We start from the raw sequence: 24,898 nt of genomic DNA on the forward strand, positions 1-24,898 counted from the left end.
GGCTGAAATCCATCATTCCTCCTAACTCCTAACATTTGCTCTTCTGTTTCCTGCAGTAAAGTTATTTTAAAAGGAGTGGTGAATAGAAGACTTGCAATATCATCCAGTGTCTAATATTTTCTAGTCAGATAGAAACTGCTACCCAAACACTATGAAAGTTAACACAGAGGACTAAAAGAGCAATTCCCCATACTGTATTTGGTATATTTGTTTTCAGAACTCATAGAAATCTGTATGTGTTTTCTTTTTAAAAGCATGTTGGGGGGTTAAAAATTATTTTAAAAGCCAGCTGTGTTTTAATTAACCATCTGATCTACATTATGGTAACTTTTGAACAACCCCAGCAATAAAATAAATATGTATGCAGTAAAGGGAGACAAAAGTGTATACCAAAAAAGATAGGAGAAAACAGCAGACTTTGGTTTTGAGCCCCCTGAGAGTTATTTATGATCTTCAGGAAGAAAGGAATCACTTTAAAAAATGAAAACCTTTCACTGTCTCTACTCCACTGAGCACAGAATCTTACAGTAAATGCTAATCAAACAATAAACTTCACTCTATTGGGACCACAACATTTTATGCAGGTAGAAATTAGTAGTACTCAGGATGAGATCTTGACTCTGCTGTAAAGTCAGGCAAAGAATTCCCACCGAAGCTCAGACTTCATGCATATCCTTTTGTTATAGTTTGAAAATACTCTTGTAAACAGTACAAATAACTTGAGATATACAACCAAAAATTCACTATGACAACAGAACAAGCAAATGACCATCCTTTTATGCCTGTCTGCAAAATAAATACGTGGCAATGACCCTCTCAACAAAGATTTTAATCTTCTCCTCACCGAAACTTTGATGGCTAAAATATGAGTGAGTTATCAAATTTGGTCCTGGAGAAAGCAGATAAAAATCTCTCTGAAATTGCCCAAGTTGTACATCCACAACTTCAACTTTTGACTTGGGCAGCAGTCATAATAGAAAGAAACCAGAACAGGTTATTTTCCCTCAAGGCTTCTGCTTGAGTCCCCCTAACCCATTTCTCTCAGTAGCTCAGCAGTGTTTCTCATTTGCCAGCTCCTTTTCCAAATCCTTCACATAATATGATATATAGAGTGGCAGCATTCTTGGGAAAGCTATGAGAAAAAATTAATTCGATGCAAAGCTTTTATTATAAAACAATGTATAAAAAGCTTTTAATCCTACCTATAACTGTAATACTTTGTTCATAAAAATATGGGTATTTTCAAAAGCACACCAGTAGATATAGCCCTAGATTTTCACTCTCTTCACCTCCATCCAGTCACTCTCATGTTCATCTCAAAAATAATTTGTCAGGAAAACTTCCAGAGCTAAAGCAGCACAATTTTTTCCAGATAGTCTTGCTCCAGAAGTCAGGATGGTCAGAGATAACTACACTAAATTCTTTCAGAATTTTGTTTCCTTCAAAAAAATTGAAGTCAGGCCCTTTTAAGGGTCAAACAGTACCCAAAATCATTGGTCATTCTCAAAGTAACAAATAGTTCTAAAGTGAGCTCACCACTTATGACAAATCAACTCACAGCTTTGATTTCAACTATCAAATTATTTGAATTACAAGCAACTAAACCAAAATTTGGGGAAGGCATCTATGTGACTGCAAGATACTGTTTACTAAATCACTCGCAGACTTTTTAAAAATGTACTTAATAACACTAGTTATCCTGAACAGAAACATAACCAGGTTATAGTCTGGGCAGCTCACTGGACTATACCTCACACAAATGCACATGATGCCATTGGAAAGGCAGAAAAACAATCCACAGCAAAAGATCATTTTCCTCTCTAGGTACCTTTCACATGTAGCATGTGTAAAGTAAAACAAGTTAGAAGACAAGTATTCTAAGAGGAAGAAGTGCTGTTGACTCACTTTTATGGACTTAAAGCACTAAAGCACTTCTATATTTAGTGCTCCCTTTATCTCACATCTTACACACCCCCCTGTGCATTCTTCAAGAGAGAAAACATGCTCACCAAAGTAGTCCTGAAATTGCCTGCAGTACACGTCTAAATATAATAGGGAGGCACAAGCATATTTGATAGAGAACAAGTATTACAGAAAAGAACTGTTATCATACTCTGCACAATCACATCTTTCCCTGCTCACACTGTAGGCACCTGGATGGTAAACTTGATTTCAGAGTCTGCATTTTCTAAAATGGATTTGTTTTCTTCCTTCCCCTTCCTTCAGCATCCTCACAGTCTTCAGTTTCACTTTAAAGCTCTTTTTTCTATACAGCTTCTAAGTACATGTAGTAGTGTATTGGTAAACTGCCTAGCAGCTTCAAGATTAAAATTATTTGCAAGGTAGGTGAGCAGTCCACAGCAACAACATAAATTTTCCTTCACCAAATTCACTTAGCCTAAGTGTACTAATGGCAACAGTCCAGAACTGTCTGTGAAGAAAAGAGTAGTTGGATTTGCACGAGCTTTTGGGCAGCATCAGCAATTGAGATACTGAGAAACACTGAAATGTTCCTGGCATCACCTAAGAGAAGTGGTAAAAGTAATCCCTCATTGCTAGATCACCACAAATTCCACAGCACTGATTCAGGAAGGTTTGCCCTGAGAGGGTTTGATACCAGCAGCCTGTCAGCATGCTTGACAGTCAGCAAATTTTACACAGTCTGTTATGAAATTGTCAGTAGCATCTCTGGGAGGAAACAGAGGAGCCTACCTTCTTGCCCATGTCCCATCCCACACCCCAGGAACACAGCCACCAAACCACCAACTTCTGATTCAAATATGAAGTTTTTCTTTGTAGCATGGTTTAAGAAATAAAGAATGAAAGCAGTTCTCTTTTTCACACTTCCAGAATGACACTGTCTTGTTATCATTAATTCTATTGTCATTCTCATCCTTCTTTCCTTCCTCTATTATTTTAATTTCTTTTGTATTTGAAAACCAGAGAGTTTCTAAGGCTTAAAATGAGACAATTAAAAAAAATGAGACAGTATTAAAGATTTAGGGGTTTTGTCTATTTTGGCACATTTAATACATGTGTTTTATAGAATTAACCTTAGCATCCATGATTATATTCTTCCATTCATCTTGCAATTAAAATAGAATTGCTGTGCAAGGACAATCAAAGCAGTACAACTGCACACTTTTTCACCCAATCTATTAGCGGAATATTGCTAGCAGTGAAGTAGTCTCTTTACCTTGATTGCTTTGCTTTGAAATTTGCAGGGATTTTCATTCCATATGACCCATTTAAATAAATTAAAAAGAAGTAAATTAAACTTCTGTGGAAATTGCTTTTCTGTTGTTGAAAGTAAGTAATATTATAGAGAAGTGTTACTAGTAAAATGTTGTGAAATTTAGTTGTGCTTTCAGCCTAACAGAAGTTACATGGAATGCTCTCGGACATGTTTTTGAGCCATAATGATCCCTTTTAACCATTTTTCTTATATTGGTAATTTCTGTGAATCGTGCATTTGAGTCTGATAAGGCACCAGCGTTACTGTTTATACAGGTTACATCACAAGCCAACTTTTTGTATTTAGTTGAACCACTAAATAGTAACCAAGTCCATTTCAAAGGTAACAGGGTTTCAACATCAGGGAGTGCTAGAAAAAAAGCTACTTTTAACCAACAAAAGCCCATGAAATCTTTGCAGTGGTTTCTGACCTGTGGGGGTACATGACACAACGCGACAGAATTGTCTGTAGAGAAACAAAACAAATGGAGAAATTTCAACAGAAAGATACTTGATCCTTGGCTTTAAAATCATAAGGAAACCCAGGAAAGGTACCTTTTTGAAAGAAATAATATTTTTAATCTAAATAACTTTAATCTAAATCATGATGAAGAAAATGTCTGTGTTAAGTTGTAGGGGGAAAAAAAAAAAAGGAAGAAACAGATTCATAAAATGATGCTTCTTTCCCCACCTGCTAAATGGGCACTGAACTTAAAGTGAGTTGCACATAGAAAATGTTACTTTTGAAAAGTCTTGCACATAGAAAATGTTACTTTTGAAAAGTCTGCCTTAGGTATACCTTATTAACAGAGGTAGTAATTCTCTTATTACTCTTTAGTGGGATGAGAAGCCAAAAAGGATCAGAAAGAGAAGAAGAACACACCAAAAATTTCATTGAACTTGGATTTGATATCCAGATATCAGATGAATTTTTAAAGGATTATACAGTTTGAATTAATGGCAATACACTGTTCACTGATAGTTATTTTAATGTCTGTGAAAGGAGCCCATTGTGTTCAAGTGGGCAAAATCTATGGGCAAAATGCTTTTTTGCTGCCTGTTTATAACGAACAAAGCACATGTGCTTCTCCAGCTTCTGCATTCATTACACTGTAGCCCTGAGCAGAATGAAGCCCTCCTGGCTGTCCCAGGGCATGTACCCAGATATGTATATAGCAGACCACTGTATCTTCTCTACTGAAATTAGACCAGAGATGGAATCACACAGCAGATGAGAAAATTCAACAAGAGATGTCTGTTTTAAAATAAATTACAAAAAAGAAAACTAAGATATCTCAAAGAAAAGTTCTGGAAGGGCAAGAAAGACGTGGAACTGCAGCTCAAAGATTGGCAGTAGCTTTCTGGTTTTCAAGCACATGATACTATTTAGACTTCTCTTTTTCATAGCAGCTTCTTCAAAAACAAAATCGTAGAGCAAACTTTTCTTACACTAAAAGTAGATTCAAATTTATGAAAATGGCCTTTCTTTGTTATCCATTTTGCATACAACCTGTGCTAAGCCTGAGTAGCAAGGAAGTCAGTACAGAACAGCTGATGTAAGTATCGTGAATATGTCCACAAAACACTATAGGTGCTTACACAAACTGAAAAGAAAATGTTTGGTTGGTTGGTTTTCCCTGATACTGTGATTCTCTCCATCTTTTTTCAGCACTACTCAGATACTTAGTTTCTCTCCTTTTCAGAATGATGTGCTCAGAATGCATGATACAAAAGATGGCTGCTATACTCAACACAAAATGCCTGCACAGATAATGACATTCAGTGCTAAGAAGGGGTGAGGAACTGTTCACATGGCGCAAAGCTTTAGTATCATCTCATTTCAGCAGCATGTCTATATTAGCATTTTTAATATAGAATGGCCAGTCTGCGAGCCGTTACCTGTAATGAAGACTTTGTCAGCAGGGCACAAGGGCTGGCTGCTCCATGCATCAGGAGCATGGGGGGGCCCTGCTGCTGCTGGGCAGGACTTCGCCAGTCAGCTTCCATCCGCATGCCCCAGCCAGGTGAACTGAGGGTCAGCCTTTGGCATCATCAGCTCCCTGGGGATGGGTCAAGCCAGGTCAAGATGTTTGCCCACGGATGGACCCGGCTCAGCGAGGCCCACGGCCAGGCAGGGCAAGACTGTGGGGAGCTGGAGACCAGCATCCTGCCGTGTCACTGGGACGAGGTCCAACAGCCCTGGACAGGGCTGAAGTGGGGACCTTTTGGGGAAATGGCGCCATTGGTAGGGTGAGCGTAAAGTCCTGTGGGGTGGTCAAGGCCAGTAAGGCCTGTTAAGGCCCTCAGGGTCCTGACATGCTGGTTGCTTTCAGGTTTGGTATGTGGACAGATAATTGAGTGGTGTTAGAAGATGGAGTATCTTGTGATATTTTAGCGAAGCTGGAAGTGCACATGCAGCCATTGTAACTCAAGGTAGAGTGAAAGGACAGTCCGTTAATTTTGGTACAGATTTAGTTTAAATTGACATTTTAATTTTAACACACTAGGAAGGAAATACTAACAGGCAAGATATTTTGGATTAAAATATTTTGATCGGTTAACTTATTTTTAAAACCAGTTTTCTCTCTTGTAATTTTCCTTCAATTTGAGATTTTCATTATTAGGGAGGTATTGAGATAATTGAACATTACTTTCAACTTATATCAGAATAGAAGCAAGAGGTAACTGACAAATAATTCATGGTAGAAATAATTTTATGCATTAGAATGGATTTGCTGCTTCATTTTCTTTATCCTCACATTTGCCTAGAAGTAGTGAATACTCAACATGTAATTCAGCCTTTCTTGTTACAACGAGCTATCATTTAACCTTGAAACCATATTTTCTCATTGCTTTCCATCTGCATGATGTTTGTTCATCAAGAGTTTCCTTTAAAGTGAGCAAGATTGGCCCACCCACATTAGCCTGTATTGTGCACTACAGTGCCATTAACCTCCATTTTCCTTGTTTTTTTTCAATCTCAGTATTTCAGCAAAAATTGAGGTCTAATCCAAATCAATTACAGCCTGCTGATAAATTACTGGGTTGGAGACCAGTAACAAGTGGTGTCCCTCAGGGATCGGTGTTGGGACCGATCTTGTTCAACATCTTTGTCGCTGGCATAGAAAGTGGGATTGAGTGCGCCCTCAGCAAGTTTGCTGATGACACCAAGCTCTGTGGTTCGGTTGATACCCTGGAGGGAAGGAATGCCATCCAGAGGGACCTTGACACACTTGTGAGGTGGGCTGATGCCAACCTCATGAAGTTTAACCATGCCAAGTGCAAGGTCCTACACCTGGGTCGGAGCAATCCCAGGCACAGATACAGGTTGGGCAGAGAAGAGATTCAGAGAAGGCCAGCGGAGAAGGACTTGGGAGTGTTGGTTGATGAGAAAATGAACATGAGCCGGCTTCAGTGTGTGCTTGCAGCCCAGAAAGCCAACTGTATCCTGGGCTGCATCAAAAGGAGCGTGACCAGCAGGTTGAAGGAGGTGATCCTGCCCCTCTACTCTGCTCTTGTGAGACCTCACTTGGGAGTATTGTGTGCAGTTGTGGTGTCCTCAACATAAAAAGGACATGGAACTGTTGGAACAAGTCCAGAGGAGGGCCACGAGGATGATCAGGGGTCTGGAGCGCCTCCCATATGAAGACAGGCTGAGGAAGTTGGAGCTGTTCAGCCTGGAGGAGAGAAGGCTGCGTGAAGACCTCATAGCAGCCTTGCAGTATCTGAAGGGTGCCTACAAAGGATGCTGGGGAGGGACTCTTCATTAGGGACTGTAGTGACAGGACAAGGGGTAACAGGTTAAAACTTAAACAGAGGAAGTTTAGATTGGATATAAGGAAGAAATTCTTTACTATAAGGGTGGTGAGGCACTGTAATGGGTTGCCCAGGGAGGTTGTGAATGCTCCATTCCTGGCAGTGTTCAATTCCAGGTTGGACAGAGCCTTGGGTGAGATGGTTTAGTGTGAGGTGTCCCTGCCGATGGCAGGTGGGTTGGAACTAGATGATCTTAAGGTCCTTTCCAACCCTTACTATTCTATGATTCTATGACATGTCAGATACTGATGGACATTCATTGAAAGGTTTGGTTCTCATTTTGGGAAACTACTGCCTATTCTTCCTGGTTGCACTGTTGGATTGTCTTGTGAAACTGCCCTCTGTGAGGCATCCCCTGTCTGCCTGACCTACTTGTCCTTCCATTTTTACCATCTTCACCTAACATCAAAACTCATGTTTCCCAGCGAAGAGCTCCCTTACATTTCCTTTTGAGAAAACCGTTGCTCTCCAAGATATCTATTCATATAGAAATCGATTTCTCTTTAATTGCTGTTCCCAAGCTTGTCAACATTTGTAAAGTACCGCTGCCTTCTCTGCGGAGGTTTGACTTAGCTCTGTGCTGAAGTACTCTCCTTTAAAACTTTAGCATTTTGAAATCAAACGCACCCTCAAGAGACTTCCCTTTCAAAAGAAATTTGAAGCCCAATACCAAAGGTAGCAACCTGTAAACACTGACAAGGTAGGATACACTGAAATGGGATATACTAGAAGATAAGCAGCAGCAAATCTGCCCAGAGCACCTCGCTTGTAAACTCACATCTTACAGGTTGTGACATTTTCATTTATAAATAATAGATCAGGAAGATGAAATTATTTTCTCTGTCTCTCAGGCATTCCCTGTCCTCCACACATGCACCTCCTGTCCCCAGGTAACAATCAACATGATAAAAGGCAGCCTGCAATGCCTGGAAAAGAAGAGTCAAAGCAGACATTTCTGTATTATTACTTCTATACTGAACTTCATATTATGTAGAAAGCAACAAATGATAGAAGACTTGCAAAAAGCAGTAACAAATCAAGAAAACAAAACAGTTTTCAGAGGAACAGTTTAACTTACAAGGAGAAACTTAAACCTTAATTAATTTCTTTCTCTGACCAATGATGCCATCTAGCAAGCCTTCAGAAACAACTCTATGCAGGCTCTTTCCTTTTCTCAATAACTGAAGTTACTACAGAATTTTTCTTTTCAGAATACCTCTTTTCTGGTTTTCCTGTTAAATAAATTCCTGACACAGCCACACGTACATAAACAGGACAGGTACTCCAACTTTTCCAATCACGTTTCTACTGTTTTTCATTAGCTCGATTCAGACTGTCTCCCCAGTTCATCAATTTAGTTTGAACAAATGAAGACATTAACTCAATCTCAGTAGCTGTGGGATAATTCATTAGACTCACTCTTAGGCCCAGATTCAGCAAAGCACTTTAGTTGTTGGGAATTGAAAATGCATGTAAAGGATTCAAAGCCAGTAAAATCTAGGATTTCAGCATAGGTTTAAAAATAAGTATGTATACGCAGTTTACTGAATGGAGGCTTTTTTAAAGTGAAGCTCTTATTAGAGAATAATTTATCAATAAAGACTTAAATGACTTGATCAACTGAGGACAATCACTGCTATCCTATTTACAGGATATAAATTATGACAATGCAGATGTTGGGATTTTAGGGAGATAGGTACATTGACTGCCTGACCGGGAAAGGCCTCTGTCCTTGACTTACTAAGGACATTGTGGCAAGAGCAAGTTATGGGTATGTTCTTCTCAAAAACATTAACTGTATTTGTTCTTAAATATATAAAGGTGAAAGGCTTATCATTTGACTCCAGCTATCTCGTTCTAAGATATCTTGACTAACTGACACAAAACAAAGTCATGTCTGGAGGATCCCCCTTATGTGGACTGCAGTGATCTGCCTTAAAGCAGTCATGACACAAGGATGATGGAAACAAGAGAGAAAAAAAGATCCGTATCAAAAGATCTTCAGGCTCTGAAGTGGAGATAGGGGATATGCTACCTGCTGAGTGCTTTACTTTTGATCCTGTTTTATATAGAAACTGCCAAGATACTGGGCAAAACTATGAGTAAGTTAAAATGAGAAAATAAACTCCCTGAGCTCATACCGGCTCTCTACAACACAGTCTGAAGGAAGGATTCATACTTCTTTCAGCCCTTATGAAGTACAGCACAAAGTTGTGATATTCAGATTTGGTCTGTCAGGCAAGATTTCTGACTGACCATAAGGTGTTTCAGAATGCCTAAGAGATAAGGTAATAGAAACTCTGTTGTGGTATTACCTTAGCATTACTAATATAAATTCTAATAGAGAAAAATCAAGCCACATAGTTAAGCATCAAAGTTGAAGGTAATCTTCACTGTCAAGAGAGTATTTTTTTTTAAATTACAACACACAACATCTGTTTGCTGGATGGCCTAAGTGCTTGCTTTCTCCCCTGTAAGGGTTTTTTGCTTAGATTCTTTAGCTGATTAGTCATGCAAGAGCCTTCCAGCTCCCTGGTATTTTATCAATGTGTAGTAGTAAATGCTGTAACACAGACAAGCCCATGGAGAGAGTACTAGGGATTCAAATGTTCATTTTCTTATCCTGCCTTTTTGTGCATCCCACCAGACTAGCTTCTCTATATATACACTTTGTGCAGTTGTGTAGGCATAATAGTTGATAACCAGTCTATGACTTGACATGAAAATTATATTGTGTAGCCAAAGCAGTATAAAATCCAGAATTAATTACATGCAAATACTTCAGCTTTCTTGTATTCCTTCACTGTAGTGAAACTAAGCTTCAGACCTTTTTTTAATGGTCTTTCCTAGGAAGTGAAATCAGACAAATTTTTGTATACCTAGGTCTAAAAGCTTCTTTACTTACTTGCTTTCATTTTTTAAGGAAAACATGAATAAACACAGACAATAAAATGCAAAAATTGGAATCACTCTGAGAAAATAATACAATTTGCAAATTAACTTAAAACATGAAGTATAGCCTGACATTGATGTATTGAAAGAATAATTGTAAAGGACCATTCCCATTTTTCGACAAACTTTAATTAGCCATATCTCTGTATATATATTTTGATTGAGGCATTAATAAATAATCTACTTCTCTAGAGATCATTTATAGAATCATACAATAGTCAGGGTTGGAAAGGACCTTAAGATCATCTAGTTCCAACCCCCCTGCCATGGGCAGGGACACTTCACACTAAAGGTGTGGGGGTTGACACACACATGACACACCATGTCACCCAAGGCTCTGTCCAACCTGGCCTTGAACACCACCAGGGATGGAGCATTCACAGCTTCCCTGGGCAACCCATTCCAGTGCCTCACCACCCTTACAGTAAAGAACTTCTTCCTTATAGCCAATCTAAACTTCCCCTGTTTAAGTTTGAACCCGTTACCCCTTGTCCTATCATTACAGTCCCTAATGAAGAGTCCCTCTCCAGCATCCTTATAGCTCCCCTTCAGATACTGGAAGGCTGCTATGAGGTCTCCACGCAGCCTTCTATTCTCCAGGCTGAACAGCCCCAACTTTCTCAGCCTGTCTTCATACGGGAGGTGCTCCATTCCCCTGATCATCCTCGTGGCCCTCCTCTGGACTTGTTCCAACAGTTCCATGTCCTTTTTATGTTGAGGACACCAGAAGTTTGATTGTAAGAAAAATGTCATGAAAATAGAATTTTCCAGTCATACTTTCTCTATTCATCTTAAAATGTGTAATGAGAACGCAGCTGGCACTCTTCTAGTCACATGCAAATCAATTAAAATCAAACATTTCTAAAGAGTTTTTCTAAATATACATTTCTCATAAACTCAAAGTAACTCTATGATTAAATAATCAAAAATGTAGAGCTAACTTCATTAGTTCATCATGTTAGATACTTTAGATTTACTATAATTCCCAAACAGATTAGAGTCTCAAATTTGTTTAATATAGTATTTGTGTATTATTTGTGTCTTGGACATGTACCTCAACTTAGATCTGAATCTAGACTTCTCAACACAGATGAACAACTTCATAAATCTATATCTCCAAAACCAGATAGCACTCCTTAAAATGTTTTTAATTCATTTATACTCAGCACTTATACCTAGTATACTTAAAATGTCTTCAGCAGAGTGAAGCTCTTCTAACATAAATCCTTGCAAAATTAAACCCCTGACATTATCAAATATTAGGATGATGCTCACTAAAATTAGTCTTGCAATACAGAAGTAAAATTCCATTAATTCCAAGAAAGATTATGAAATAACTAGGAAGATTTGTTTTTTGTTTAAAATAAAACTCGTATTCTTCAGCTAGGAGGGAAAAAAATGAGAGAATTTAATTAAATACTGGTAATCAATCCTTTCTGTGCTTTAAAAGCTCAAATGATAACATCTCTTTTCATGACACCTCTGAAATTTTCCTGTTTTACAGTGACCTTTGCAGAGATATGTATAACTGCTAAAGGAGGTCATATGCTAAGTTACCATTGCCTGAGCTATACAGCTCTGACGTAGCAATAAGAACTTCCAAAGTCTCTAAAATCACTAGTGCCTTAAAAACGTTTTTCAACAGCCACTTTAAAATAAGTGAGCAAGGGCACCACTGCCTGTGAATGCTCCTATTAATGGTAAGTTGATGAGATGCATAAAAATGCATCAGAGCACAGTCCATAATTAGTGTTATTTTTGCAACATACCAGAAAAATAAATAAGCAGTGTCTGTCTTTTTATAGCTGAAGAGCTGAGGAGCCTGGTATATTTGAGACATATGTTTTAATTAGAATGGCACAGGCACTACATGAGAGCAAGCCTGTCACAGCTTGGATGCTCCAGAAATAAAAACCACAAGTTTCAGAAAACTGTGATTGCCTAACTGGTGGACAGCATACCTTCTCCTAGAGAAGAGGCAAAAGCAGAAATTGGAACCTATAATTTGTTTTGTTTCCTTCCATCCCTTGCTGCCTGTTTTCCATGATTTTACATACCCGTTCTCTGCACCCAAATGTATTTGTGAGAAGGGAGAGGAGAAATCTCATCCCAAATATCATACCCATTTGTCAGAAACAGCTCAACGAGCAGGTAGCTCACAGGTTTGATCAAGCCTGAGCTTCCTAACGCAGCCTCCAAGGAATCAGTGTGAAGCCATTTAAGGGCCCATTGTCATAGTCACCTTTAAGATTATACACCTCCATGTTCAGTGTGCTGGGTTAGACTCAGATGACCAGAAATGCTTTCTAGGAAACACAGGAACAATAAACCTTTAGGTAGAAGCCACTGAAAATTACTCAAGTAATATGATTTTTATGGTACATTAAGTATTTCCACCAGAAATGGAACAAGAAAGAAGCATAATGGGATAGGGGAGTCTTACCTCCATGCTCCTAATGGCAGTAAAAGGGTCCTATTCTATCCTGAGGTTGCAGTACAGGATTCGTTCCCTTTGTGAAGATGCGTTTTTCAGGCTAACCTTGTGATTTACCTCTCTGGTTTGAACTCTCCAGCTGACTTCTTACCCAGTACTGAATATATCTAACTCTCCCAGGTAACACCAGGAAAATTTTTAAGGAAGAAACTTGATGCTCTTGCCCTGTTGAATAAAGGGCTGTATTAATAGAATACGGGCTCAGAGACAAATCTAAGAGGGATTGTCAGAAATAGGCTGTGCAGCTCACTATAGGACACTCCCAACAACATTGAAGCACTCAGCCATCACCCCAAGCATGAAGCTGAAGACTGGGGCACTGGAAAAGCAGACACCAATTTTTAGAGTACAGGCATGAGCAGGCTATAGATTAAAAACGGAGGCAGTGCTTTCTTCCTCTCAATGTGGACAGTTTTTGAGGACAATGGGAGAGGAGCCTGGACCTTAGGTACATTTATTCAGTTCTTACAATATGCTACCTGCTGAACAGGACTAGAAGAAAAATAATATGGGCCATACTCATATTGAAAAGATCATTGTTAGAATTTAATTATCTCCTGAATATTTTATTCATGTTATTAATACTATTAACCAGCCTTTTGGTCTGATTATATTAGGGCTGACCTGGTTGCTCTGTGACATGCACAGTACAGTGTTATCGCCACACTAAATAAAGTTCAACACAAATTTGGAATGTACAAAATGCATGACTTGATAACCTACAATATTATGAAATCTTTTCCTAAGCAGGAATTCTAAAATGTGTCTCTGGCAGTGTAATATTTATATCACCACATTTTGTTAAACATACACAATAACATGCAAGTACTCAATTCAAACAGAAGCATAATCCTTGAAGAAGATCCTACATTCTATGCTTTTTAATTCTCTTCCTTAAGGCTATTTCTTGGTAACACAGTACACCTCCGGTGACAATCCGTGGCTTAAGCCATTTGGCTCAGTGATTTTAAACCAGTGAAGATATGCAATAATCCTCTCTGTGCTCTGTTACACAGACCTCAGTTCTGTTAAGAAACTAAATTTATTACAAAGGACCTGGGTGGAACAGTCATTCTTGCCCGCAACACCACTAATCTCCAGCCAGAGCATGTTGCCTGTTTCACTGTAGTTACCCAGATGGATGAGCACTCACAAGCAAATTCTGTGGTGCAATCACAGTTTTTGCTTCTCTTTGAAGAATAGTCCCTCCTTAAGTTGAACCTTGAAGCCCCAAAAGCAAAGTTTACAATGTTAGGAACAGTTAAAAATGTTGCCCTTCCCTTACAGAAAATAGGGGTAAGCAGGGTAGAGTAGCCAGAGCACAGGGAAAAGCTATCTTTCCCAAATTAGAAAAAAGATCTATCTTTCCCAAATTAAGAAAACATTTGCAAGTAACCAGTATTATGGAGTAGTAGTTAATTCCCTACAAATCAAAATGAAATTGTGAGAAGACAGGGCTTCTTTTTCAGACTCAGAGTAGGATTTGCATGCCAAAAAATATATTTCTTTCCCGCTGCTGCCTGCAAGCTTTCCTTCAGTTTTATTCTCAGACTTCCATGGTTAGATTACTACTAGCATTGGCTTATGAACAGACTGAATCTCACAATCATCTGTGACCTAGTGCTATGACAGATCCAACTTCTAGAACTGGAAAAGGCTGAAGAAATTACGGGCTCTGTTTCCAGTTTAATAATATTTTTCCTGTACAATGCCTAGTGCAATTTTTCAAAAAGCATCAATAAAGTATTATTATAGCATTTGCTAAAAAAAATGCATCACGGTTTATGTGATGATTATTTTTCAAGCATAAGGCAAAGCTTGTGTATTATTATGGCATAATTCCTACATTCAACACATATGATCTCTTCTTTCCTAACCAGTTCATTTATGCAGAGGGTTAACGTTTTTTTTCCTGGAATTTGTATCTAAAACAATTGCATAGTAATCCCTTTACCTATGAATACCTTGATAAGAATTAAAGAAAGGTTTTAAAATGTTTATTCAGGATGATCAAGTCTGGCATGGAAACTCCTGTATTTGGTAGTAACTGCAAAGCATTTACAGTACTCACATAATGAATTATCTTGTCACCATGTGGAGCACTGGAGTTTTATAGAGAATGACTTTGCTGTGGTCGACAATATCTAAGTATACCAGATACAGAGTTAAAACAACAGTTGTCTGAGAGCTTCTTTATGTTCAGGGAAAACCTGCGTCAACAAGGCTATCTTCTCCTGAAAGTCTGTGGCCAATTCATTAAAAATAACTTCTCAATCAAAATTTTCAGGGACAAATTCCCCAAATTGCGAAAAGGTGGCTTCACTCAATAATTTCTTTAAATGTCTTATGAAATTCTGCTCCCCTCAGAGTTCCTGCATGAGAGAGAATTCCACAGCTACAAACCTCAGCACCTCAGAGTTGGGGATGTACACTTAAATGCTCACAATGGGAAGGATAAGTGAAATCTCTGCTTCCTGTTCCCCAGGTTATAGGAACAAAGCTCCAGCTGACTGCTGGGAAAATTTCAGAGATCAGTTATTCCTCCTGTAACATTAGCTAAGAGAACTGTCTTCTGGATGTGCTGAACACACTTTAGCCTGTAGGACTTCTCAGAGCATCACCTTCTCAAACAGCACTTTGATCCTTTCATAGCCCAAGCGAGTCAGTGACACAGTTTGTTGCAGCAAGACTGCTTCCAATTATGAGTCATCAAGAGACACTAAATAGGGTGAGTAATATCAGCCTTCTTGATATTGTCACACAACCTTTATTAGCTTTACGGCTACCATGAAGCACTGATCTTCAGAATGCAAAAGATGATAGTTGATGAGGTCAAGTCAGGGTTAAAAGCTAGTTATTACTGATAAAGGGCCTATATCAGCTTTTTCTTTCTCTGTCAACATTTTTCATCAATAATAGCACAAGGAAAGTACTTATTTCTGTACTAATGTACATGTTTTTGTTGTTTGGTTGGGGGTTTTTTCCTTGCATGAGCTGAGAACTAAAGTGAAGAAGCTTCTCTTGAGCAAGGGGCTGGGCCAAGTGATCTCTAGAAAACCCTTCCAACATCACATTTTTCTACAGCTCTGTGACAAGGATTCTTTCTGTCCTGCCCATCTCTCCAGCTAACTCATGAAGCTATGTAAAGTGACTGTATAGGGTATGGGCATTGGTCTGTACACCGCCTAGCTTAGAGACAAACACTAACCTCTTAGGTGCATTTCAAGATATTTTCATTCAACACCCTTCATTTTTTGGTGATTGGCGCAGAAGGAGCCAACTTGGGCAAGGAAGTGAAGCTGTTGCACAAAGCTAAGTGGGCAAGACACACATATTCCACAACAGCTGTATTTCCCTTCCTTATAAAGCCTAGAATGTAGCTCTGAATTTGCTGGACAGAGTAACTTTTTTAGACAAGAATTGAGGTTGCTGGAGGTAGGTCTATGAAAGTACCACTTCACTGCCCTGTCAAAAAAAAAGCAAATTAAATCCCCAAAATCATTTAATACAATCCTTTATTCACTATATATTTATAAAAGAGATTGATTTTATTTAAAAGAAAACAAACCACAAAACAGAAAAATCAGATGCTTTTGTATGAGAAAACACGGTTTTCTTATTTTCTACTGCCTTTCTGAAACCCTAATGCCACTGACACAGGAAAAGGTTACAAACCATTCTGTCAGTGAAAGAGGTGGATAAGGTTACAAAAGGGAGCTTGTCTATGCATGGCACAGCACTCTACTTCTGGTGGAGACTGTCGCATTACCACAGTGACTTCACACCTACCACACCTCAGTTTATGAAAGCTTGAGAGTTGCATAAGGCTTTGACCTGCCCAACCAATGTCTTTTTTCAGTGTACCTCTCTATGGGTATCCTTTTGCAGACCAGAAGGAGAGGCACAGAGATCTGGTGCAGCCCGTCAACAATACACACAAATCACTACAGACATAAAATAGAACAAAGACTTTCTAGTGCCCCAAGTGTATCTCATCACTTAAATGTGTTTCGTCTCCAAGTACTGAGCACTAGAAACTGTAACCACATTTACGCTTGAGAATTTTGGTTGTCTATCAACAAATGTTGCAACCTTCTATGCAGATGGGTGTCGGGTTTTTCAGATATATTTCAGAATGACAATTCAGCTTTTGCTTGCATAACTGTAGATCCCCAAAGGTATATTTTTATCTTTAGCTCTTGTCATGGGTAGGAAAGTTGCTATTATTGCTTCACATTATCTTTCTTTCCTTGAAACAGGATAACGTGGATCTTGGTGACCTGATGTTTTCACTCTGCTACCTTCCAACAGCTGGTAGACTAACTATTACAATAATAAAGGCAAGAAATTTAAAAGCAATGGATATCACAGGAGCATCAGGTAGGAATGAATTTAATGGTCAATGTGGATTTCTGTCCTGTTTCCCTCCTGAGACACAGAATCAGCACTGTCGAATCCCAGAATGATTTTTGAGAAGAGGATTCTACACTACAAGCTCTTGAGTTACTGGAGCACAGGAATTTCAGAGAAATAAATAATATATTTCAATTTGCTCCATTGCAACCAACAAGGCTTCAAGATTATTATTTCTGAAGTCATTGTGATTCAGAATAGCACAAGTTAGCCAAACTGTGTTCATAACACTGGGAAATTGTACAGCAGACTATTTGTTACAGCTATGGCACAGAGCAGACTGACCCTCACTAACAGTCTCTCAGAGCCACGGAGCCAATGCTGCTGTTGGTGGTGTGTGGACAAAATGGGATCATCCCAGATTCCTTTCAGCAACCCTTTCAAAACTTGATGATGAAACCAAGAAACTAGTTTAAATAAGAGTTCAAAGATGACTTTTACCTACTAGCAGGGAGTTGTAGAGCTCCCAGAAAGGAGCTACAAAGAAATACCTTTTTTTGCTACACTGAGGGGTTTAAACTTACTTACAATTCTCTTGAGAAATATAAGCCACTAATTGTTACTCTATTAATTATTTTTACCATACATCAGTAAATCCCACAGTGAAAAATATTGTCATCTTCTGTTTGTCCTACAAATCTGCACAAGTAATTAGGCTGTTATAAATAGGCTGATACACAGGCTGTTGTATAAAACAGTCATGTATAACACGGTTCAGTGGACATTTTAATACCCTTTGAGAAGTTGATACACAACAAAGAGCTTCTTGAACCTAAATTTTTCATTATAACCAGTCAATCAGGTAAAGCTTTCAAAGCTCTACTGCCTCCCAGGAATTCCACGGTAATAAAGAAGCTCAAATTCCAGTCAGGTCCAGGTGATTAATTCCGCAAGCAGGTATGGGCATACAAGAAGGATGCTCCCTTGACTTTCCCTTTATGTTTGCTTAAAAACAGCAAAAGAAAACCAACTTTGTTCTTATGATTCACACAGATCCCTACGTGAAGGTTTCTTTAATGTGTGAAGGAAGGCGACTAAAGAAAAGAAAAACCTCCACCAAGAGGAATACCCTTAATCCTGTTTACAATGAAGCCATAGTTTTTGACGTCCCTCCAGAAAACATTGATCAAATTAACTTGTCGATAGCTGTTATGGATTACGACCGGTGAGATACCTGTAGCTGTAAAATAACATCATCTATTGACTTACAAAATCTTGCATAGTAGTTCTGCATCCAGAAACAAAGCTATTTTTTTTTCCCCAATAAACGGGAAATTAATGTCGTGTTGAGTTTGGTAGAAGACTAAAATTTCTTGTAACACCAGGCAGAATTTCCTTCCTGTATTTTAAAATACAGATTTGCATCCATAACTGACATAACTAAGCTGCGTATCTATCTACCTGAAATAACTGAACATATCATACAGTCGACACACTGATGTTCTGTTTTTCCACATTTCTCCGTTTCTAAAATTACGGTTTATAGCTTATTTGTATTTGTAACTAATTACAGAACACAGGCAACTAACTTTTCATGTCTGCAGGCAAAATTAAGAAACATGCACACAGACACACAGTGTATGCTATAATGGGGAAAATACTAAATTGCTGTGATTAGTGAGAAATGCAAAGAGCAAACCTAGGTACTTTATAGTTCCTTATATTTTTCAGGCAATAATTAATTATAAAAATCCATGATTATGTTTTTAATGAAATAAGTAAATGATATGGTTCTAAAGGTAAAATTTTAAGAAAAAAATATTATGGAACATTTTCACAGTGTAGGTCACAATGAGGTCATTGGAGTATGTCAAGTAGGCAACGATGCAGAAAGTCTAGGCCGTGACCACTGGAACGAAATGCTGTCATATCCTCGGAAACCCATTGCTCACTGGCATCCCCTTGCAGAGGTAAGATTTTTGTTTCTTGCTTCCCTATTGCTATAATTGTGAATATTCTTCCATATGGCATTAGAAGTTGAATAAAATTTTATGAACAAAACCAAGATCCACATGCATGCACTAAAACATAGAAAAGAGCTCAGAAACACTGGTATTAAAAGTCAGATATAACATGCAAGTTAAGTCTGCTCCTTTCAATTTTAGGGAGACAGTAATAAATGTATTTAACATATATACATGGGAAAATGAGCATTATACACTGGATTAAGGGTTTAGTTTTGCTTTTTAAATTAAGATCTTGGGTAGCTTTCACTGCTAATTGATGTAAAGAAATGGACCTTGTTTACAGAACAGCCAAGACCTATTTTTTTTATATATAACAATCTAATATGACTTCTTCTCTCGTAACAATATATCATCCATGCCACTAGCACATCTCGAGGGATGCCTAACTGCACTGAAAAAAAAATGTTTAAGTGTCTCTGGAGATCTGAGGTGCTGATAAGAAGCGACACAATCAGAAAAGCTTTTTAAGGTTCCTATGTTTTTTTTGTTTTGTTTTGTTTTGTTTTTTGTCTTTAGGGCCCTATTCAGCAGAAATGTTATGCAGGTCTTCTGCGCTTGGATGGCTGCCGAAGAGGCTTCCTCACCCTTTTAACCTATTCAGCAGAAATTTGGCATTCCTGTTGAACTCTTTCTTAGCCATATCCTCAGGGGCTATTCCACAGAGTCCAGTGGGGTAAAGATGTCCTTTTAATCCCTCTGTCTAATCCTCTCCCCAATACAGGGAATACTAATCCTGACTCATGATACACAAAAATTTGTCAAAGATCTAGCTAAATTGCTTCCTAAGAGTTACCATCACTTGTTGCTATCACTGACTAAAGTCAGTCAGTAATCCCAGTCAAAAGAAACTACTATGTTATAGCTACAATGTTACCCCCAATGCAGAAAGACAGGAAAGACCATAGTATTCATATCAGGCCACAAACAATGCCATAAGCACCTAATATACAGACGCAGAGAGTTTGCAGCCTCTCTGAGTATACTTTATGCATCAGAGTGCGACCATGTTACTAGAATACAACTGAGGACTTCACCTACTTGTCTGTAAGCACTAACACTAGGTAGCTGCATAAATAATTGTTGGGCAATAGGAAGATGCTAAAAAGTAGCAAAAATAAAATCACAGTCTTGCCCTGTGTCCATAAGCAATTACATTTATTGGTGCCTGGGACGACAGCAGCACAGATTCACCAGTGAGAACTTTGAGTGCTCACAGGCTCTGTTGCAGTGGGTATGCACCATGCCTCTTCAGTACAAGGGTGCTGACAACAACTAAGTATGCCATGAAAGAAGATCGAGCAAAGTGGGGGAGATCTGCCTATATGATTGCGCCCTCAGTGACAAGCTAACTATGAGCTGAAGTGCCACATTTGAAAAGCCTGCCTGGGCATTTGGGAGCTGGGTTTAGAAAACTCAATCACCGAGTTCTCAGTTGTAGCCAAGCATTGATAGGAATGGCTTGACGTACACATGAGAAATAGTGTAATTGTTACCATTTCCCAGAATACAAGAAGTGTCTCTTAGCAGAAGTTATCTACATCCTTACATCCAACCTGTCTTCCCTCTTTGATAAATTTTATTGCAGCCAGAGCCCACAATTAGGTTTTGACAGCTCTTCCCTTTTTACAGGCATCCTGTTCTTTTCATACATGCCTGGCTAACTTCTTTAGATTGCATTACTGTGGACTGTTTTTCATGTCACTGAGCTAAACAGAGACATATTTTTTTTCCTTCCCAGGAATCAAGTGGGGGAGGGTGTCCAGCGCATCCAGGCTGTGCAGAGAAATATATACACAGCATATCATTTTGGTTCCTGAATCAGGATTAGACTCAGCGAGAGCTTCTGGAACTTCTGTGGCCACAGCCATAGGACCCTGAATATTTGCTGAATAGGACCCTCAGTCTTCTACTGTGTGAAGAGCTATTGGTTTCAAGTAGCATAATGTTATCCATTTATAGCATTAATTCTCCAGCTGACAATATTGCTACTGAATAGATTATTTGTGTGGTCGTAAGCATTACCCAAATTCAAGTCATAATTTCTCTTCATTAGAATAACCCAGGTTTTACAAGCAGCATGATAGCAATGAAAACCAACAAATATGGGAAGCAGAAATAAATATGGTTCTTGGATTTGCAAAAAAATGAGAGTGCAGTATTGTGAATGGATAGCTTTCTAAATATTTTTTCAAGAATTACTGATATTTATTTTTTTATGACAAGTTGTGCTCTCAGTCTCAGTTGGTGCCTCCTTTCACCTTATAGGAAAGCTATACATTAATATGATTCTTTGCAGAAATCCTTCAAATCTGAAAAACTGAAAAAAGTTCTGTTGGGTGAGAACAAGATACATATGGTATTTGTAATGGCAGTATGCTCTTTTAGAAAGGAGGTAACCATCTGTGTAGCAAGGAAGCTGTTAGTCCTTAACCTTTGTGGGTGATTTTCCAGTCAATGTTTCTTAATTGTGTCCATGACTCTGCAAAAAGTTGGAAACATATTGCAGGCGGCTATGCTCTGTTACACCAACAAGCACACACATGTGCGTGCATGTGCACACACACACTGTCATTTTAAAATGCTGTTCCAAATATATAGTGCCTGTGAAGACTTTCTCTATTATTTGTAGTACAATTAACAGAGCTATTTTACTTGATGGTATATTGTAAATGCCAACAAATTCTGAACATTAAAAAAATAATCCAAGCACTGAACTCTTTCACATGATGAAATCTGTGTCCTGGAACAAGAGCCCCTGGGATAAATTTTTTGCCACTTACTTAGCCATGTGTGGAGTTCTCTCTTCCTTCAAATTTTTGTAGAGAGAACTTGATTGAAGTTTTTACATGGGAAATTTTATTTTAAAAATGCAGACTCAAGGTGTGAGCATTTTATACAATCTCAGCATAGTTGCCCGCTACATACTTAGCAGGTAGGGAGCCCTGATCTCTACATGGTTTGGGTAAGTTGATGTGTACACCCATTGCTTCATGTCTTGCATGAGTTGAATGGTCACCAAGCATTTTGGATTTAAAATTTTCCCAACAAAAATATGCATGCACTGACTGAGTAAAATATTTGAAGTTTTGATCCAAATTCTGAAAAATTAGTTTTATAACCTATGAGGATCTTCAAGAAAATCAGAGTCTCTGTTCAGTGAGCATTTATAGTAGCATCCAGCAAACCACAAAGGCTTAGAGATGAGGAAGAAAATCTAATTTTTTATTAAATTCTCCTAATTCTTGCTGACTCGTGACTTGCAAATTGTCACTCAGGTTGTGGCATTACCACATGCTTTTTAAAAACATCTGCCTTTTCATTGCAGTTCCTATATGAAACAATAGCTATTTTCTATATTTGGGTACTTTACTCTTCACCTTTATAGTCCATTTAACCAAGGCTATTCCCTAGACCCAAAACATTTTCATAATATGGTTCTGGTGGGACAGTAGATTGCTACTGTTTTTGGACTGCAGCACATTGAAAGAACAGAGGATATGCTGCTACAAAATCACCTGGAAAGCCAGAGAAAACTATGATCCCAATACTCTTCATTCTTTCTTTCCTGATCTATGAATCTCAGAGGTAAATTAATAGAAGTCTCACAAGAATAATTCCTAAGTTGCAACCTTCATTTATTTTCTTATTTCCTGTAAATAGATAATTATGCTGTATGACAAGTATCATAATTCTAACACAGAAAAGAAAATCCCTTAGAAATGCATCTCAAAGATTTTAATCCCACTTCACTCGTTAACAACATGCTATTAAACTGTTACTTTTAGTTTTCCAGAAGAAACCACCATGTCAGATGAAATGAATTTTTTTTTAATGAAAAAACAGCGACACTGACGCCAATTATAATAGGCAATTGTGTGATACTCCGATGCCAAAATACAGCACAACCCTTCTGCAGTCGAGTGCTCAAATCATTCTTTATCTGTTTCTGCTGAAATCACAAGACATTAAAAGCATTTATATTCTCTTTTGTTTAATTTTTATCTGTAAATAATAATGGAAGTGGACAAACACACATGCATCTCAACATGGGGAAGCAGGGACGACCAGAACAGAAAGCAAATATGTAGCATAAAAACCCCAGTGCTCAAACTGTTCCTACCAATCAATGCAGACCAGCTTAATATGCCAGTGGATCCACAAAGCACCAAAGCAGTACATGGAAGAACCTTGTTATATAGAGGTCAGCTACCAGTAGAGGAACTGCTGGTTCAATCCAAAGTGAGACAACAGTAGAAGGCAATGCAAAAGAATGAAAACAGAGGTCCACCCCTCTTGTCTTGAAGGGATAGATACTGGGGAGGGGGATGTTGGTTGTTTTGGTTCTTTTCTTTTTGTTTGTTTTGGTTTCACTCACATGTTTTTAAACACCAAACATGATATGTAGCTATATTAACATGAGCCCTGAAAGTCAGAGGGACGAGAGAGATTTACATGTTTGTCACTCAGCAACATCGGAGCACCGAAGGAACCTATTTGCCATTAAAAAAAGAAAAAATAGCTGCAAACTCTCTTATTGCTTTAAATGTAATAAACAGTAAACAGGAAGGGAGAAAGAGGAGTAGAAATGCAGGTGAAAAATGTTTGACAAAGTTAGGAATATCTGAAATCACTTTACTGTTAAGGCATTTTGTTTGAACAGGAAAGTGAAAAAATCATGGACTAGGTGACTTGATCTGAAATGTAATCAAATTAAATGCTTTCTTCACTTTAGAACAGTGCATTGTCAAATGATTACATCTCAGCATCAAGTGAAAAAGCAATTACTTTCATGTCTAGAAAGGAAAAAGCATGTAGAGAAAGTAATCCAGAGTCCTGCAGAATTTAATAGAAGCCCTCTGCGCTGGGAAAAATGGCAGCAGGACAGACTTCGTAACAGCATCACCTTGCTGTAATTGGTGCAAAACCTTGCTTGCAACCCTAATTCTGTTCTGAAGTGGTAGCCTTACAGTATGGGAACTGAGCTGTGCAAGGTATGAATTATCTTCGAAGGGCACTGCACATGGCCGAGTAGTTTCAAAAGCTGCATTTAGAGTTAATTTGTAATACAGTGGGTTGCTCAAGGGACTACAGATGCAAGATATCCAGGGTCCTGCAGTTCTCTGAAAGGATCTTCATCTCCTCGAAGGTCTGTAAAGTGCACTAGTCCGGATGGCAGTGATGGGCACTGTTCAGGAAAGGTACCATCAGGACATACCTCAACTGATGACTGAACACAGCAGACATGTCAAAGAGGGGAAGCTGACATGAGGACTTGTAAGCATCTGGGGTGTTTGTTTGTTTTGTCTGGGTTTTTTAGTTCCTCCTTTTGCTCAATGTAGACATTGTAAAACTGGAATGTTTTACTGAGTTGCATGCTGGCCAGCTGTCATTTTTAATACCCATTGCAAAGGTGCGTGAAGAGAGGTGTGTTTTTTTGGTATACTTTTGTTTTTAATAACACATGTACATTGTAGTATACTTTATGATTTCTTGTCCAATAAATAGAACTGCTATCTCTATGTTTCATGTCTAATTTTGGAGAGTAGAGCCATACCTGTATCAGGGCTCTCTCAATTAGGTGAGCATTTTATTCATTTAGTAGAAATAATGCATGATTCCTTTTGCAGTGATGGTTTGAGGGACAAAAGATTTCTTAATTTTATAATATGTATTACAATCTTCTAAACACAAGTAAAAATGTACCGTGATTTATTTATATAAATCTAGTCTGAACAAATAAGTTTTGATCTAAATAAAAACTCTGTAAGAAATTGTGCAATTGTAATTTATTACTATTTTGTATTTAAACTATTAAAGTTCAAGTCATTAGTCAGAAAGCCAGAAAACACTTTGGAAATGTTTTAACTCATTTTTTCTCCATAAATGTTCTGTTTTGATAAAATAAATGAGACCAGAGAGACAAAGCTGTTAACATGACAGTTACTTCACAGCACATAAATATAATTGGGGGGGTTGGGTACTGAAATCTCCTCTTGTTTCATCCCAAAGCCATAATCATCAT

General features: G+C 38.3%; 1 protein-coding gene across 3 annotated transcripts in view; it reads left to right on the forward strand.

Annotated features, from left to right (window-relative positions):
* LOC133274081 (synaptotagmin-9) overlaps nucleotides 1-24,650 on the forward strand; it is a 71,590-nt gene extending 46,940 nt beyond the window's left edge. Inside the window, exons 4-8 of one of the 3 annotated variants that reach the window (XM_061462863.1) lie at nucleotides 16,756-16,876; nucleotides 17,903-18,074; nucleotides 18,690-18,819; nucleotides 19,393-19,549; nucleotides 20,615-24,650. In XM_061462863.1, coding sequence (XP_061318847.1) covers nucleotides 16,756-16,876; nucleotides 17,903-18,074; nucleotides 18,690-18,819; nucleotides 19,393-19,500 — 531 coding nt within the window. In that variant the 3' untranslated portion in view covers nucleotides 19,501-19,549; nucleotides 20,615-24,650. Of the gene's footprint in view, nucleotides 1-16,755; nucleotides 16,877-17,902; nucleotides 18,075-18,689; nucleotides 18,820-19,392; nucleotides 19,550-20,614 lie in introns of those variants that run through there. The other 2 variants (XM_061462864.1, XM_061462865.1) reach the window with 2 other exon arrangements.
* Nucleotides 24,651-24,898: the final 248 nt, after the last annotated feature.

Source organism: Pezoporus flaviventris, unplaced genomic scaffold, assembly GCF_033815535.1.
Source record: "Pezoporus flaviventris isolate CSIRO_AGI_PZ_B2104156 unplaced genomic scaffold, CSIRO_AGI_Pfla_v1 ptg000036l, whole genome shotgun sequence".
Classification (NCBI taxonomy): Eukaryota; Metazoa; Chordata; class Aves; order Psittaciformes; family Psittacidae; genus Pezoporus; species Pezoporus flaviventris.